Source organism: Rattus norvegicus, chromosome 7 (genome assembly GCF_021556685.1).
Source record: "Rattus norvegicus strain SHRSP/BbbUtx chromosome 7, alternate assembly SHRSP_T2T, whole genome shotgun sequence".
Taxonomy (NCBI): Eukaryota; Metazoa; Chordata; class Mammalia; order Rodentia; family Muridae; genus Rattus; species Rattus norvegicus.
The window spans coordinates 116,861,287-116,874,057 of record NC_141540.1 but is presented as its reverse complement, the minus strand read 5'-3'; the positions used below and the strand labels follow the sequence as shown (position 1 = coordinate 116,874,057).

Genomic DNA, 12,771 nt, shown 5'->3' with positions numbered 1-12,771 from the left:
GTACATCTTGATCATTACAGAACTTTTTTGCTTGGAATTTACAGCACCCCCAACCGTTGTCATATCCCTCCCTGCTGCCCTGACACACAATAGTCTTACAGACCCTGAGAGAAGCAAAGTTTACATTGTAGCAAGAACTCTGAATATCCATGGCCTTGAGTGCAGGAACATTTGATTTTTCCTAACAAGAACTAAAAAAGGGCGAAGAAGTCAGAGCTAGACATGTGTGATATTTGACCATTTGAATTTTCATATAAATCTTCAATTAAAAAGTTTAAGGGAGACAGAATACCATTTGTTGTAAGAATTTCTTTCTAAGGGGTGTCAGACAATGGGCACAGCCTTTATCCAGTATATAGTTTTTAGCCTGCACACACTAGTTTTTCCAGAAAGCCTTGAGGCCTCATGCAGTTAGGTCCTAAGTTTGTACAACAAACTGGGAGGAGTGACTGGATACTGTCTCGAAGGTCCAATGACCTTGTCTATCTCCTCCTTTTTGAAGGAATATTAACTTTTAATGAGCCCAGTTCTGGTTATTTTAAGCAGGCCTATCCGGAGTTAGTAGTGAGAGATTTTATTTTTATTTATTTTTTGGTTTTTCAAAACATGGTTTCTCTGTGTAGACCTGGCTGTCCTGGAACTCACTGTGTAGACCAGGCTGGCCTCACACTCACAGAGATCCACCTGTCTCTGCCTCCTGAGCGCTGGGATTAAAGGTGAGAGATTTTAAACATAGGGTTTCATTTACTTTATCACCAGTTGGTGTGTCTGTGGATGGAGGTAGACAACATGAAAAGCTTTATAAGCATTTTTTTTCCTTTATAAGGTCATCAAGTTGGGGGATAATGAATGTTAAGTGCCTGTAACCTAGAGGCCATTAAACAGAAAACTATAAAAACAAGACACCTGTGGGAACTCAGAAAGTGTTGGCCTCAGGGTGCTTTTGTGTTTACGGAGTTTTAGCCATATCCAACAAGCTTACAGCTCTTAAGGCACAGAAAGTCTATATAATAGTCCCACAAGTCTTGAGATAAGTTTGTGTTTTGGCAAAAGTCTGAGAGAGCTAAGGAAAACCGAGGAAGGAGAAGAGGTAAGCACTGGGGCTCCTATTGGACAGCCCACTTTTCAGCTGTTTTAAAGCACCGGTGTCTCTTCCTGGGCGTTTGGTTTTCCCTTTCCTGCCTGACAGAGGCAGGGGCCCGTGTGACCTGAGACAGAGGTTCTGGGGAAACAAGTGCGCTTGGGTCAGGCAGGGGGACATAACTCAGCCCCGGAGCCCGGCTTAGTAAAGTAGGAGAGCAAATGGGCACTTCCATGTTATCTATGTCCCCAAGGACACCCAGGTCCCCACAAGATGGAGTCTAGTGAAGAGAGCATGCGCAGAATAAAGAAAGTTCAGAGATAACCGTCTGGGAGAAACCCGTGAGACTTAAACAGCAAGGTCACTGAGAGGGACAGACACAGCAAGCAAGGGGTGGTGGTGGTGGTGGTCTAGCTCTCATGTCGGAAACAAAACTTAGAAGCACATTCTAGCACTTATAAACAAATCCATCAGACAAAAGCAAACAACTTAAAAAGACAGAATGTCCACAGTCAGAGGAGACCACACAAATAGACATTTGGTGGCCACCTTCACCCATCCAGGGTGTCCCCCTGCTTTGTCTCCTGCTTTGTCCCTGCAAAGTCTATGATCTCACCCGATCTCCCCTATGTCTCCCCAGATGTCGGGACTTACAGAACAACCACCAATTGACCTGGGTTTCAAATGTGCATTGGCTGGTGAATTTTACCTTCCCCCCATGCTCCAGAGAGGGAGCTTTTCTGTGTAGCTCTGGCTATCCTGGAACTTCCTCTGTAGACCAGGCTGACGTGGAATTTAGAGATCCACTTGCCTCTGAGTGCTGGGTATTTACAAAATTGTGGTGATCAGTCTGGGATTCCCCTAGGAATCCTTGGACTTTTCCCCCCTTAGGGACTATCCCAAGATTCCTGATGCTGAGTCCGGGATCTCCCAGGGATCCTGGACGAGCCCCTAAATGCTAGGGAGCTCAAGACACCTCAGGAAAAGACCACAGACTCAATCTGGATTATAATTAGTTAGATTTATTGAAACCACTAGAAGGACAACAATCTCTGAGCCAAACTAGAGACTGCTGTGCAAAGGGGTGAGGGAAGGATTTGTAACGGCAAAACCACATTGAGTGTCTGCACCAGCAAGCCAGGAGCTGTGCTGCTCTGCCACGGTTAGGCAGTCAGGGCGACCTCAAAATAGGCCTTGAATATCTGCATAAGCAGGTTACAGAAACCAAAAAAAGTCATAACAAGTAGTCGGTCATGGCTGTACATTTCTGTGGGGGAGTGACTGAGTCAGGGTTACTGTGAACTTATATTCCAGGGACTGTTGAGTACCAAGATGGATACCTAGCTAGAATGGAGTTTCTTCAGCCCTCACACTATTAGCACTGCCTGGGCCTTTCTTATTTTAATTCTATTAATGGTGGGGCCCTGCATCTTAAACTATATGGACAATTATGCAACAATTTGGTAAAATTAATGGTCCTTAGCACTATCTGTACTGACTCCATGATGAAAGTACCATTCAGGTCATCAAACTCAGCACATAGACGTCACCACTGGACAAAAAACAAAACAAACAAAAAACCCAAGCCAAACCAAATCAACCATACAAAAACAAAACAAATCCCAAGACCTAGTTCAGCAAAGTCCATAGTTCTGGTACAATCTCTAAATGTCCTAACCTTGCTTTTTGGCTTCTGTAGTTCTGCTTCTGGCTAACTGTTCTTGTTAACTGAGGTATGTCAATCCAAGATATGGTTCCTGTGCTTAACAGCTCACCCAGAGAAAGGCTTGAGGCTACAATGGGATCCTGTACACATATAGTTGCTGGCTGGCTGGCTACTAAAGACTTTCTATTGGCTTACACTCATGCCCCAGTGGTATTCCACACATAGTGACCTGGAGAGTGGAGGCTTGATGTCCGAGATAACCTGAGGAGGTGCTATCAAAGGAGGGAGAGGTGATATTCAAAAGAAATAGTGTGTGCAAAGGTCTTGAGGTGGAAGTGCTAGCAGTAGTTTGGACCCGAGAGAACAGGCAGGGTGGGATGTGGTAAGCAAGGGGGAAATGGAGCAAGATGAGCAAGGGTCAGATAGAATAGCCCTAAGTAATGCCACTCTCCAGAATGTGGGTGTCATTCCAAGGGTCCCGGATACACTGACACTCCTCAATGAGAGGGATCTACTTTTTACTTTTTGCCTACTATGTCTGTGTGCTGCTTACATGCCTGGACCTGTGGAGAGCAGCTCAAGGAGGCAGATTCCCCAGGAGCTGGAGTTACAGATGGTTGTGAGCTGCCACGTGGGTGCTGAGCCTCAAACATGGATCCTCTGGAAGAGCAACCAGTGCTTTTAATCACTGAGCCATCTCTCCAGACCTCCCCCACCTCCCTTTAACAGGGGATCTCCGGGGTGCTAAGTGTGTGTTTTGTCACTCCATTACACCTCCAGCTCCACCCCATTTTTGGGTGGCACATAATTTTTATCCCAGCTTCTCTAGGGTTTTCAAGCCCAAGCGACCCTTTTACTTCATGTTAAGGTTCGTCCTGAGGCTGTGGGAGAGTGGGTCAGGAAAGGTCAGGGCCAGAGCTGCTTCTGCTGCCTGCACAGCCTAACTCAGTCCTGGTTTCCTGAGTAACATGGCACCAGTGCTCCCTGTTGCCAGGCTGGGGTTGACCTGTGCACTGTGAGGTTTGGCTAAATCCTTGCCTCTTCTCACCAGACCCTTCAAATAAACTGTCCCCAGGCACTGTTAAGTGTCCCTTGCAGAATCACACCTTCTTGAGAACTGCCCTAAATGAAAAATGAACAGACATTTCTCAGGTTTCCTTCAGGGTCCCCACTACAGGTACTGAACTAACGAAACCATAACCTGGCCTCCCAATATCTGGGGTCAGAAAGGCAGGACAATGTCTTGCCTTTTTTGTACAGCCTCCACCCTCACCCATGGACAGCAGCGGTGACCTTTTTGAATTACACATTGTACTCTCATGAGCTTGGTCACTGGAAGCATCTAGACACTCCCAAGAAACAGTGAGAGCTGGGACCCTGGTCTTGTAGTTGTCCGCAGTGAAGAAAGCTGGTGGCTTCCTTGAGGACTTTTGCTCACACTGTAGGGAACCCAACAGAGCACAGTAAGCAAGTTGGAAACACATTTACTTTTATGAGAAAATAGATGTCCAGTAGCAGCACCAACAGCATCTGCTCACAGCACCATGGCAGCAACTGGAAGGCAACATGGAGCATCAGTGCCGCTGTCCATGGAGCAGAGGAGTCACGTATGAAGGAAGTCACCAAGTGCACAACAAAGCAGAATGTCTGGTCCAATGTGCACAACACTGACACAGCACCAGGGTACTACATGGACGCAAGCATTAACAAATGTCAAACAGAAACACCAGACTGGGGACAGCGTCTGCTACAACACACCAGGCCACGGCTGTGGCTGTAGGAGGATGGCACCACTCACTGCAGTATAGAGATGAGGCATTAGGACACACACCAGATCATGATGTGGCCGAGGTGAGGTGTGGACAGATCAGCTGGGTGCCACCAGCACGCAGGTGCCAGGAACCCTGTGCAGGTCCAAAGTCAAATGGCTGCAGGCCCAGACGCAGGGAAACAGCCTCACCTAGGTGCTGGCTGGGAGCTGCCACATGAAAACATCAGCCCTACAGGATTTGAGTCAGGAGGTCAATCCACATGTCTTCCTTGAGAAGGAACCAGGAGAAAACAAACATCCGACTCCACAGGACACCCACATCCAACACCCACTCGGCACTGGAAAGGGTAGGCTGAAGGTGGGCACCATCTCTTGGTCTAAAGATAAATGTGGCACACAGGCCAGTCTCCTTGTTTGCACTATACCTGGGGTCCACCCCAGAGGTGAACCCATTCCCCTGAGTCTTCCCTAAGAGCCACAGAGCATCTTTCCCTTGAGTCAGGGTACATGGCCTTTCTTCCTAGGGCCCTTGTTCTGCCTTCCTTTTCAGGGCATCTTGATGTCCCAACTTATTGGCTCAGGAAATCATTGTCTTGATGATGGATCCAAGGTCAGGAGGAAAGGAGCACATTCGTGCTCTGGAGCTGCAGACTTCCAAGAACAGAAGGCGGCAGCTAGTCAAGTCTAACCCACTGGTCTCCCCAAACAGAAGAGTCCTGGACCCAGCCCAGGGCTACTTCTGACTCTTCTCGAGGTGGCTTCCGCCTTTTCTCTTGGCTGGGAGGAAGCAGAAGGAATGGATACAATCCAGCTCAGAGCTCTCACTCACTCGCTTGTTGTCAGGCCCTAGTGGTGCTCTCTGCTCTAAGTAAGGCTCAGCAGCGGCCATGCTGGTCAGAGCTCTTCTGCAGGACAAGGCCCGCCTGACACGGCAGCTGAGGTGCTGAGGAACGGAGTGCCTTGGACTTGTAGGACATCTCTGGCTGCAGTTGAATGCATTTCTGTAATTAGAATCCCAGGACTTTGCTGGAGTGTTCTTAGTTGCCCCAGGACCCATCTCAAGACATCTAGAAGGTTCTGAACATTTTGTTTGTTCCCAGGTGGTTATTCACAATGTCTCTCACTGAAGTACAGAGTTGGTGCTGGGGATTCCTCAGTAGACTTCAGTGAGCAGAACTCAGACATTCAGTTGCTCGTGAATGCTGTGGCCATCTTAACTTCAGGGTGGGAACAAGCGAAAGTGACCTGTAGTCACCACATGGAGTCCAAAAAGCCTCCCTGAGCTCACCCACTCACAGCTTTCTTGTTGCCAATGGATTCTATGATGACAGCCTCCCTGGAGCATGACCCAGTGGGTCTCTGCTGTGCTCTGTGGTAGAGGTAGACACTGACTCTCTTGAGTTCTCTGAGCTTCTTGGAGAGATCTGCTCAGGCAGCCTAGACAAAACAAAGAACAGTCTGGGTAAATGATAAGAGGCGGTTCCTCCCTCACTCTCTAGGAGACAGCAAAGGGAGAGGTGGGTTAAGTGCAAACTGGTTCTCTTGGCTACCCAAAGAACTTTGAAGGGTGCTGAGGGATATGGTGCTCCAGCTATGTGCTGAGACCCAGCAGCACACACTCAGAGGACAACATAAGCAGCAGTCTGACATGTTCCTACTTCTGCTGGGGCTGACCCAAGACTTCCTCCTGCTGGTTTGGTTGGATGACGTTTCCCATAATCATGAATTGCAATTGGTAAAAAAAAACAAAAAAGCAAAAACCCTCCACTCTTTTCCATGCTGACTTTGTTGAGTTCAGCTGTCCCCTGTGGGTAAGGAGTATCCAGGGCTGCTAGCTTGCAGGCTGGCCTTCCACATGTATGAATGAGTATCTGCTCTCATTAAGCACTTGCTGCTCCTCCAGAGGTCCAGGATTTGGTTCCCAGTATCTCCAAAGGTGACTAATGACTAACTGTAACTCCTCTTCCAGAGGATCCAATAGCATCTTCTGGCTTCTGAGGACATCGCGTGTACATGGCAAACAGACAGACATATAAAAATAAGGAAAATCACAAAACAATATAAAAGCATGCTAACACGCAAGAACTTTGCATCACTAAAACTGCGGGCACAAGCCAGTGCCATACCTGGCTTTCCTTTTTTGAGACAGGGGTCTCACTACTCTGTCCTGGAACTGGCTATGTAGACCAGGCTGGCCTTGTACTCAGAGATCTGCTTGCCTCTGCCTCTAGAGTGCTGAGATTAAAGATGTGCACCACCGCTCCTGGCCACACCTCAACTTTCACACACCAACTCACTGAATTCTAGCTGATTCTTCAGAGTTGGACACTGTCATGCCCACTGGATGACAGGACACTGAGACACAAGGTTCAGCAGTACACCCAGCACTGCCAGATCCAGGCAAGGAGGAGGCTGCTGCTGACAGACTCATGCTCTCACCACCTCCTTTCTCCTCATGGACTAAGACATTGGCTTTAAACATGGTTCTCTGGCTATGTGTGGTGCTGTAGGCCTTTAATCCTAGTGCCTAGGAAGCAGAGGCAGGTGGGTCTTGGTGAGTGGAGGCCAGCCTAGCCTTCAGAAAACAAAACAAAAAGCAAGTGATTTGATTCTCTTTTCAAAGAACCCTGGGCTGGGGTGTAGCAGAGTGGCAGAGCACCAGCCTAGCACTCACAAATACCTGGGTTCCATCCCCAAGACCACAAAAACAAAACAGCAACCATGAACAAACCTGGGGAGGAGGGCGGAGAGGGAGATAAGAACATTGCCATCCAGACATTGCTGCAGGGTCTCTCAGGGCCAACCTGGGGCCAGTATTTGACTGAATGATACTGTCTGAGCCTGTCCTATACATCCTAAAATGTGGACAAGACATCAAAGAATAAATTATTTGGAATTTAATCTAGAAAGAGTCCACATGGCTCAGTTAGGAAGTGGCTGAGCCGGGGTCAGCTCTGTTTTTCTTAAGGGCTCTTTATGCATTCACGCAAAGCGACACTTCTCACTGCCAATGACAAGAGCTATCAGAGCACTGCACAAATTGAATGAAGACAATGGGTTGTGTTTGACTAATCTCAGTTCTTGTAAAGTCTGTGTCCACATTGTTACTTTCCTGGAACATCAAACTGTTCCAGTCTAGTTCCTGCACCCGGGGATCCAGACGTCCTTAAGCCAGCTTTCTGACCTGATCTAAGCCTGCAGAGGGCTCAAAACACCAAGCCTGGAGCTAACTCTCTTATATTCCTCATTAAGAACAGGGGTCAGAAATCATGTGTTGTGGTGCGTGCCCAGCACTCTAGCAGCTAAAGCCGAGGATCATGGTGAGTTCAAGTCCAGTCTAGGCTATATAGTTAGTTTAGTTAGTTCTCATCAGCCTGAACTACGCATCAAGACAATGTCTTAAACGAACAAGTGAGAATCAGACCCCAAGGGAGCACTCTGCATGTATTTTAGCCATGTTTGATGGTTCATGCCTATGACTCCAGTATTCCAGGCTTAGGCAGGACTGTGAGTGACGCCAATTCAGGCTACACAGTGAGATCCAAGACACTTGGGCTAGAGTGAGACCCCATCTCAACAAAATAACAAAACAAGTGGCTGGCAAACAAGTCACAGCAGCACCTCTTTCTGCCAAGTTTGGTTAGCACGTGGCCACACCCATTCATCCTGTGCTGTCTGTAAGGGCTATGCAATATGTGAACAGGTGAGTGCTGTGTGGCTGCAAAGACAAGAACAATCACACGGAATGACACTGGGCCACCCTGCCGAGTGGCCCTCTGGGTGTGTATGAACACAGACTATCTTCGGTTTCCCCTCAATACTGAGGGAACTGTGACTGTGTAAAACCTTAGCACTCATCCTTAAGGACAGGGCTAAGGGCTGGGACCAGGATGCTGCCTTGCCACCCAGGAGCACTTAAGGTTTCAAATGTCCCCAAGTGTGGGCAACTCCTTTAATCCAGGACCATGCTGCCCAAGTAGGCTATGTAGCGCCTACATCAGCTGATACCTATTTTTTCACAATTTCACTTTATTAGATTTTCATATTAGATTAAGCCTTCCTCTCCCATGGGGATCAAGACTGGTAAATACTCCTGGGGATGCTTGCTTAAGGAGAGTGCAGTGTGGGAAAACCTCTACCTGGAAGGTTCTGCCCATAGGAGGGGCAGTTCAAGCAGCCTGGTCCAACAGCAGCCCCGCTTGCATTTCTGACAGTGCATCAGCAGACCTGGCCAGAATAGAGCCACGGGAAGCACCAGAGACACAGTGTCGTTTTGGCTTCTAGAAAGAGGATGGCTAGCCGCATATAGTTGTCATTTATCTCACTGTGGCAACTGTCTGATAAAAAGCCACTTGAGGGTATCCTTGGCTCCTGGTTTGAAGGGGTACAGACCACCATGGTGGGGGGTATGACACAATTGTTTGCATTACTGTAATGGGAAGCAGACAGGTGAATGCTCAAGGTTTTCATTTTAAACCTGTTATGTCTCTAGTGCTGCTGTCTGTCTGCATGGGGGTTGGGGGTAGGTCAGAGGACAGCTCTAGAGAGTTGGGTCTCCATTGCCAGTTTTTGCATGGGTTCCAGGACTGAACTCAAATTACCAGGCTTCTGTGAGAAGCAGGAGACTTTACCTGTGAAGCCATCTTGATGGCCCAGCTTTCTCCTTTTGAATTTAGTCTAGGACCCAAGCCTGTGTGTTAGTGCTACCAACATTTAGGGAGGTCTTCCCTCTTCGGCTAAATCTCCCTGGCAACACTGTCACAGACACACCTGATGTATCTCCTAGGTGACTGTATATCCAGTCAGGTTGACCTGGCAGATTAACTACCTCACCTAGTCAAACATTCCTACCAGAGAACACCCGCATCACTTGGGCAGTGCCCTCTCACAGTTTCTGTATCTGTTGACAAGTCCTTCTCTAGTTCTGGCTGAGGATCCTTTCTTCAGGAAAGAGCCCCCAAAGACTAAAGCCATTATTCATTATTTTGTGTCCAAATCACTGCCACCTTTCCCCCAACTTACCCTCCTGGTCAGCAGTCACTTGCCATCTTTAGAACACAGACCTCACAGAGCACTTGGGACAGAGGGTCGACACACTCACATGGTCTTGCCTTGCTGACCAGCAGGAAGTGGAATTGACCTGAATGGTGGGCTGCTGAGGGGCAGGCCACAGTTGTTTTTGAAGGTACAGTGGATAGAAGCTGCTGATGGCACCCTGGAGTTACAAGACCTAATCTAAAAACTCTGCCACTATGCCAGGGTGCAAGGGTCTGCTGAGACTTTGGGTGGATCCAGGAGACTTGTCTAAGATGTGGCCGGGACAGGGGAACACACTGCAGCCCAGTTCTAGGCCCAGGGGTTGAGCTCAAAGACTGTTGTTTCAGCCAGAGGGAAAAAATTAGGATCACCAAAGTCAGCTGCACAGAGATGAGCAGGACTTGGTGCTGTCCAAGGGGACTGGTCCTCAGAGTTGGTCAGAGTGCTGCCTGTCATCCACCTCAGGGTTCCTTGCTCCTAGTAGACTGCATGGGGCTGGACATGCAGAGCCAGAAGCCTTCAAAAGAAGAGACAAAAGCATATGGTTGGCACAGACAGAAGCAGCAGAGGAAGGCAGTGGCCCTTGTCAACAGGGGTGACCCAAAGCTGTTCCAAAGATGGCCCTGAGTAGAATAAAGTAGTCTGGGAAATGGCTGGAGCTTCAGGAAGCCCTGGGGAGCACCGTGTCACCACTAAGTGTAGACTCGCAGGGCAGAAAGTCTCTGTGGGCTCTCATGTCTGTTGGGTAGATTTTCCTTTCAATGACAGAGACGGGTGGCCAGATGGGCCATCAACAGCACACTGCATAAGAACTCTGACCGTCATTAGGTGTCTGACCAGGATCCACAGTTGTAGGCCGCCCTGCTCAGTGCTTCTTCCTCGGGTGACGCTTCCGATGCCGGATGAGGCAGGAGCTGTAGGCGAAGGATTTTCCACACTCCTCACAGCCATAAGGTTTCTCTCCAGTGTGCGTTTTCTGGTGTTTCAGAAGGTTGGAGCCACAGTTGAAGGCTTTCCCACACTCCCCACACTTAAAGGGCTTCTCGCCGGTGTGAATTCTTTGATGTTTGGTGACATCTGAGCTGTGCCTGAAGGTCTTCCCACACTGGTCACACTTAAAGGGCTTCTCTCCAGTGTGAACTCTCTGGTGGCGAATGTGGTCTGTCTTGTGTTTAAAGATCCGTCCACACTCACTGCACTCATAGGGCTTCTTCCTCTGAAAAGGAACAAACACGGGGACACCCTCAAAGTCATCTTTAAATGAGGCATCGAAGGCATCAAAGATATGTGCTTCATCTTCGGGACTCAGGACAGGCTCTTTTCGGGGTCTGCGGGGCTTTCGTGGCTTCTTGGTTGGCTTTTTCCCCTTTGGTGTTTTCTCTCCTTTGACAGTGGCCTTTTGCACACCTGCCTCCTCCTTTGGGGCCTGGTTCTTCTTTTTCCTAGTCACAGGCTTTTCCATTGCTGCTCTCAGGAAGCAGGAAACCCCCGAGAGGCCGGCCAGGGAAGGCTGAGGGTTCCCAGCCAGTGTCTGCCTGGCTTCGTCTCTGGGACTTCACTCTGTCAGAGACAGCTCACCACATCCTGCTTATGAAGCTACATCGAGCAGACAGAACCATGGTCTTCTTGCTTCTGGAGGCAAAAGCATGAACAAAAGGTCAAAGGCAGCTCCCAGTGCTGCAGTTCCACCCTCCACTGTCTTCCCAGCTGCTCACGTGACGAGCTTTTCAGACTAAAGTGGACTCCCCAGAGCTCTAGTCCCAGGCCTAGAAGCTGAGTGCAGAGACTGTTGTCCACAGCGTGCACATCTTTTTGAGTGACTCTCTCACTCAGCCACTGACGCTCCTTGGCCTGAAGATAAGGTTTTCACTCATCCCAGAGAAAGCCATATCCACCAGGGACCAATGGCCATTTCCCACCTCCCCAAATAGAGCCTTCTTTTTCTTCCTTATCCTCTCTACCTGCCCACATCGGGACTGTGCAAATACCCTGGGGCAGGAAGTAACTATCACACACAGCCTGGTTCTGAGCCTGGAAAACTCTGGGCTGTCCTCATAATCCCCAGCAGTCAGCAAACCCCATCACATGCCCAAAGGCTGCCTCTTGTACTGAAGAGCCTCTCTCTATGTGACCCCTCTTCATCTGTAAACCTGCACCATTCCCTCCCTCTACCCCAAGGGACAGGCTATGCTGGCAGTTCCATCTAGAGTGCCTACACTTTTCCCAAAACAAAACTGTCGCTTTGGGAAACACACTGTATTTTGTTCTAAGCATTAGACAAATACCCACTTATCTAATAACCCAGCAGATAAAATTCATATCTGGGTTCAGAGTCCAAGATCCAGGCAACTTTCGCCTAGGCATCTGTTCGCACTGTGTCAGCATCTCAAAGTGATTGTGGATTGTGGGACAGCTCAGGACACCTGAGAGTCGCCGTCTATAGCAATGCTCAGTACCAATTCAAACACCATCACTCTGATGAGAGGAATGACAAGCGGGACCCAGGTGTCTGTGTTGCTCACCAAGGATCATCCTCATTGAAAACTGAAATAGTCATTAAAACCAGAGAAGACCACTGCGACTATTATATTGCTCCCTCCCTTCACAGGCCTGTGCACAGGAGTAGCTGGGAGTGCTTCAGGCAACTTAGTGGAATTCAGCTGACCCAAGGACCCAGGTTCATCAAAGTGCTGCTGGACCGGGCAGGACAAGGAGCTCAACGCATTCAGCAACAAGGGGGTTCGCTAGGTAGCCCGGCCCACCTTCCCCGCCTCCAGGACCTCCGCAACACCGCTGAGGTAGTCCACAGAGAAAAGACTCAGAAGCCGGCCTTCGCCCGGTCGGGGATACCGAGTACACACGCAGAAAGTACCTGATGGGTGCCGAGCGCAGACGCCGGCAGAAGGTGGCGGGAGGCACGGGTGACCGGCGAGCGGGCGACCGTTAACAATGCCCACTTGAGCCCGCCACTCCCGCGCCTAAAGGCGCCCGCCCCTCTGGTGCCGCTCTACCTTCCCCAGCCTCTCGGTGGTGCTGCCGCGCGCTCCAAGCCCCGCCCACCGCTCTAAGCCTTCTCCAGTGCCGCTCTAGGGCCCTCGCCAGGCTCTCGGTGGTACCAACGCATGCTCCGTAGCCCCGCCTGTTTAGTCACGCCCTTCTGGAGCCGCTCTAGGAGAGGTCGCCGGGCCTCTCTGTGATCTGCGGCCGTAGACCCGC

At 49.5% G+C, this 12,771-nt stretch overlaps 1 protein-coding gene across 3 annotated transcripts; it reads right to left on the bottom strand.

Annotated features, from left to right (window-relative positions):
- Window positions 1–2,081: 2,081 nt before the first annotated feature.
- Window positions 2,082–12,564, bottom strand: Zfp41 (zinc finger protein 41). Of its 3 annotated transcripts, none has more exon segments than NM_001447223.1 (3): window positions 2,082–6,512; window positions 9,541–11,187; window positions 12,428–12,553. In NM_001447223.1, a coding segment is annotated over 1 exon segment (597 nt). In that variant the 5' UTR covers window positions 11,018–11,187; window positions 12,428–12,553; the 3' UTR covers window positions 2,082–6,512; window positions 9,541–10,420.
- Between the last annotated feature and the right edge of the window lie 207 nt (window positions 12,565–12,771).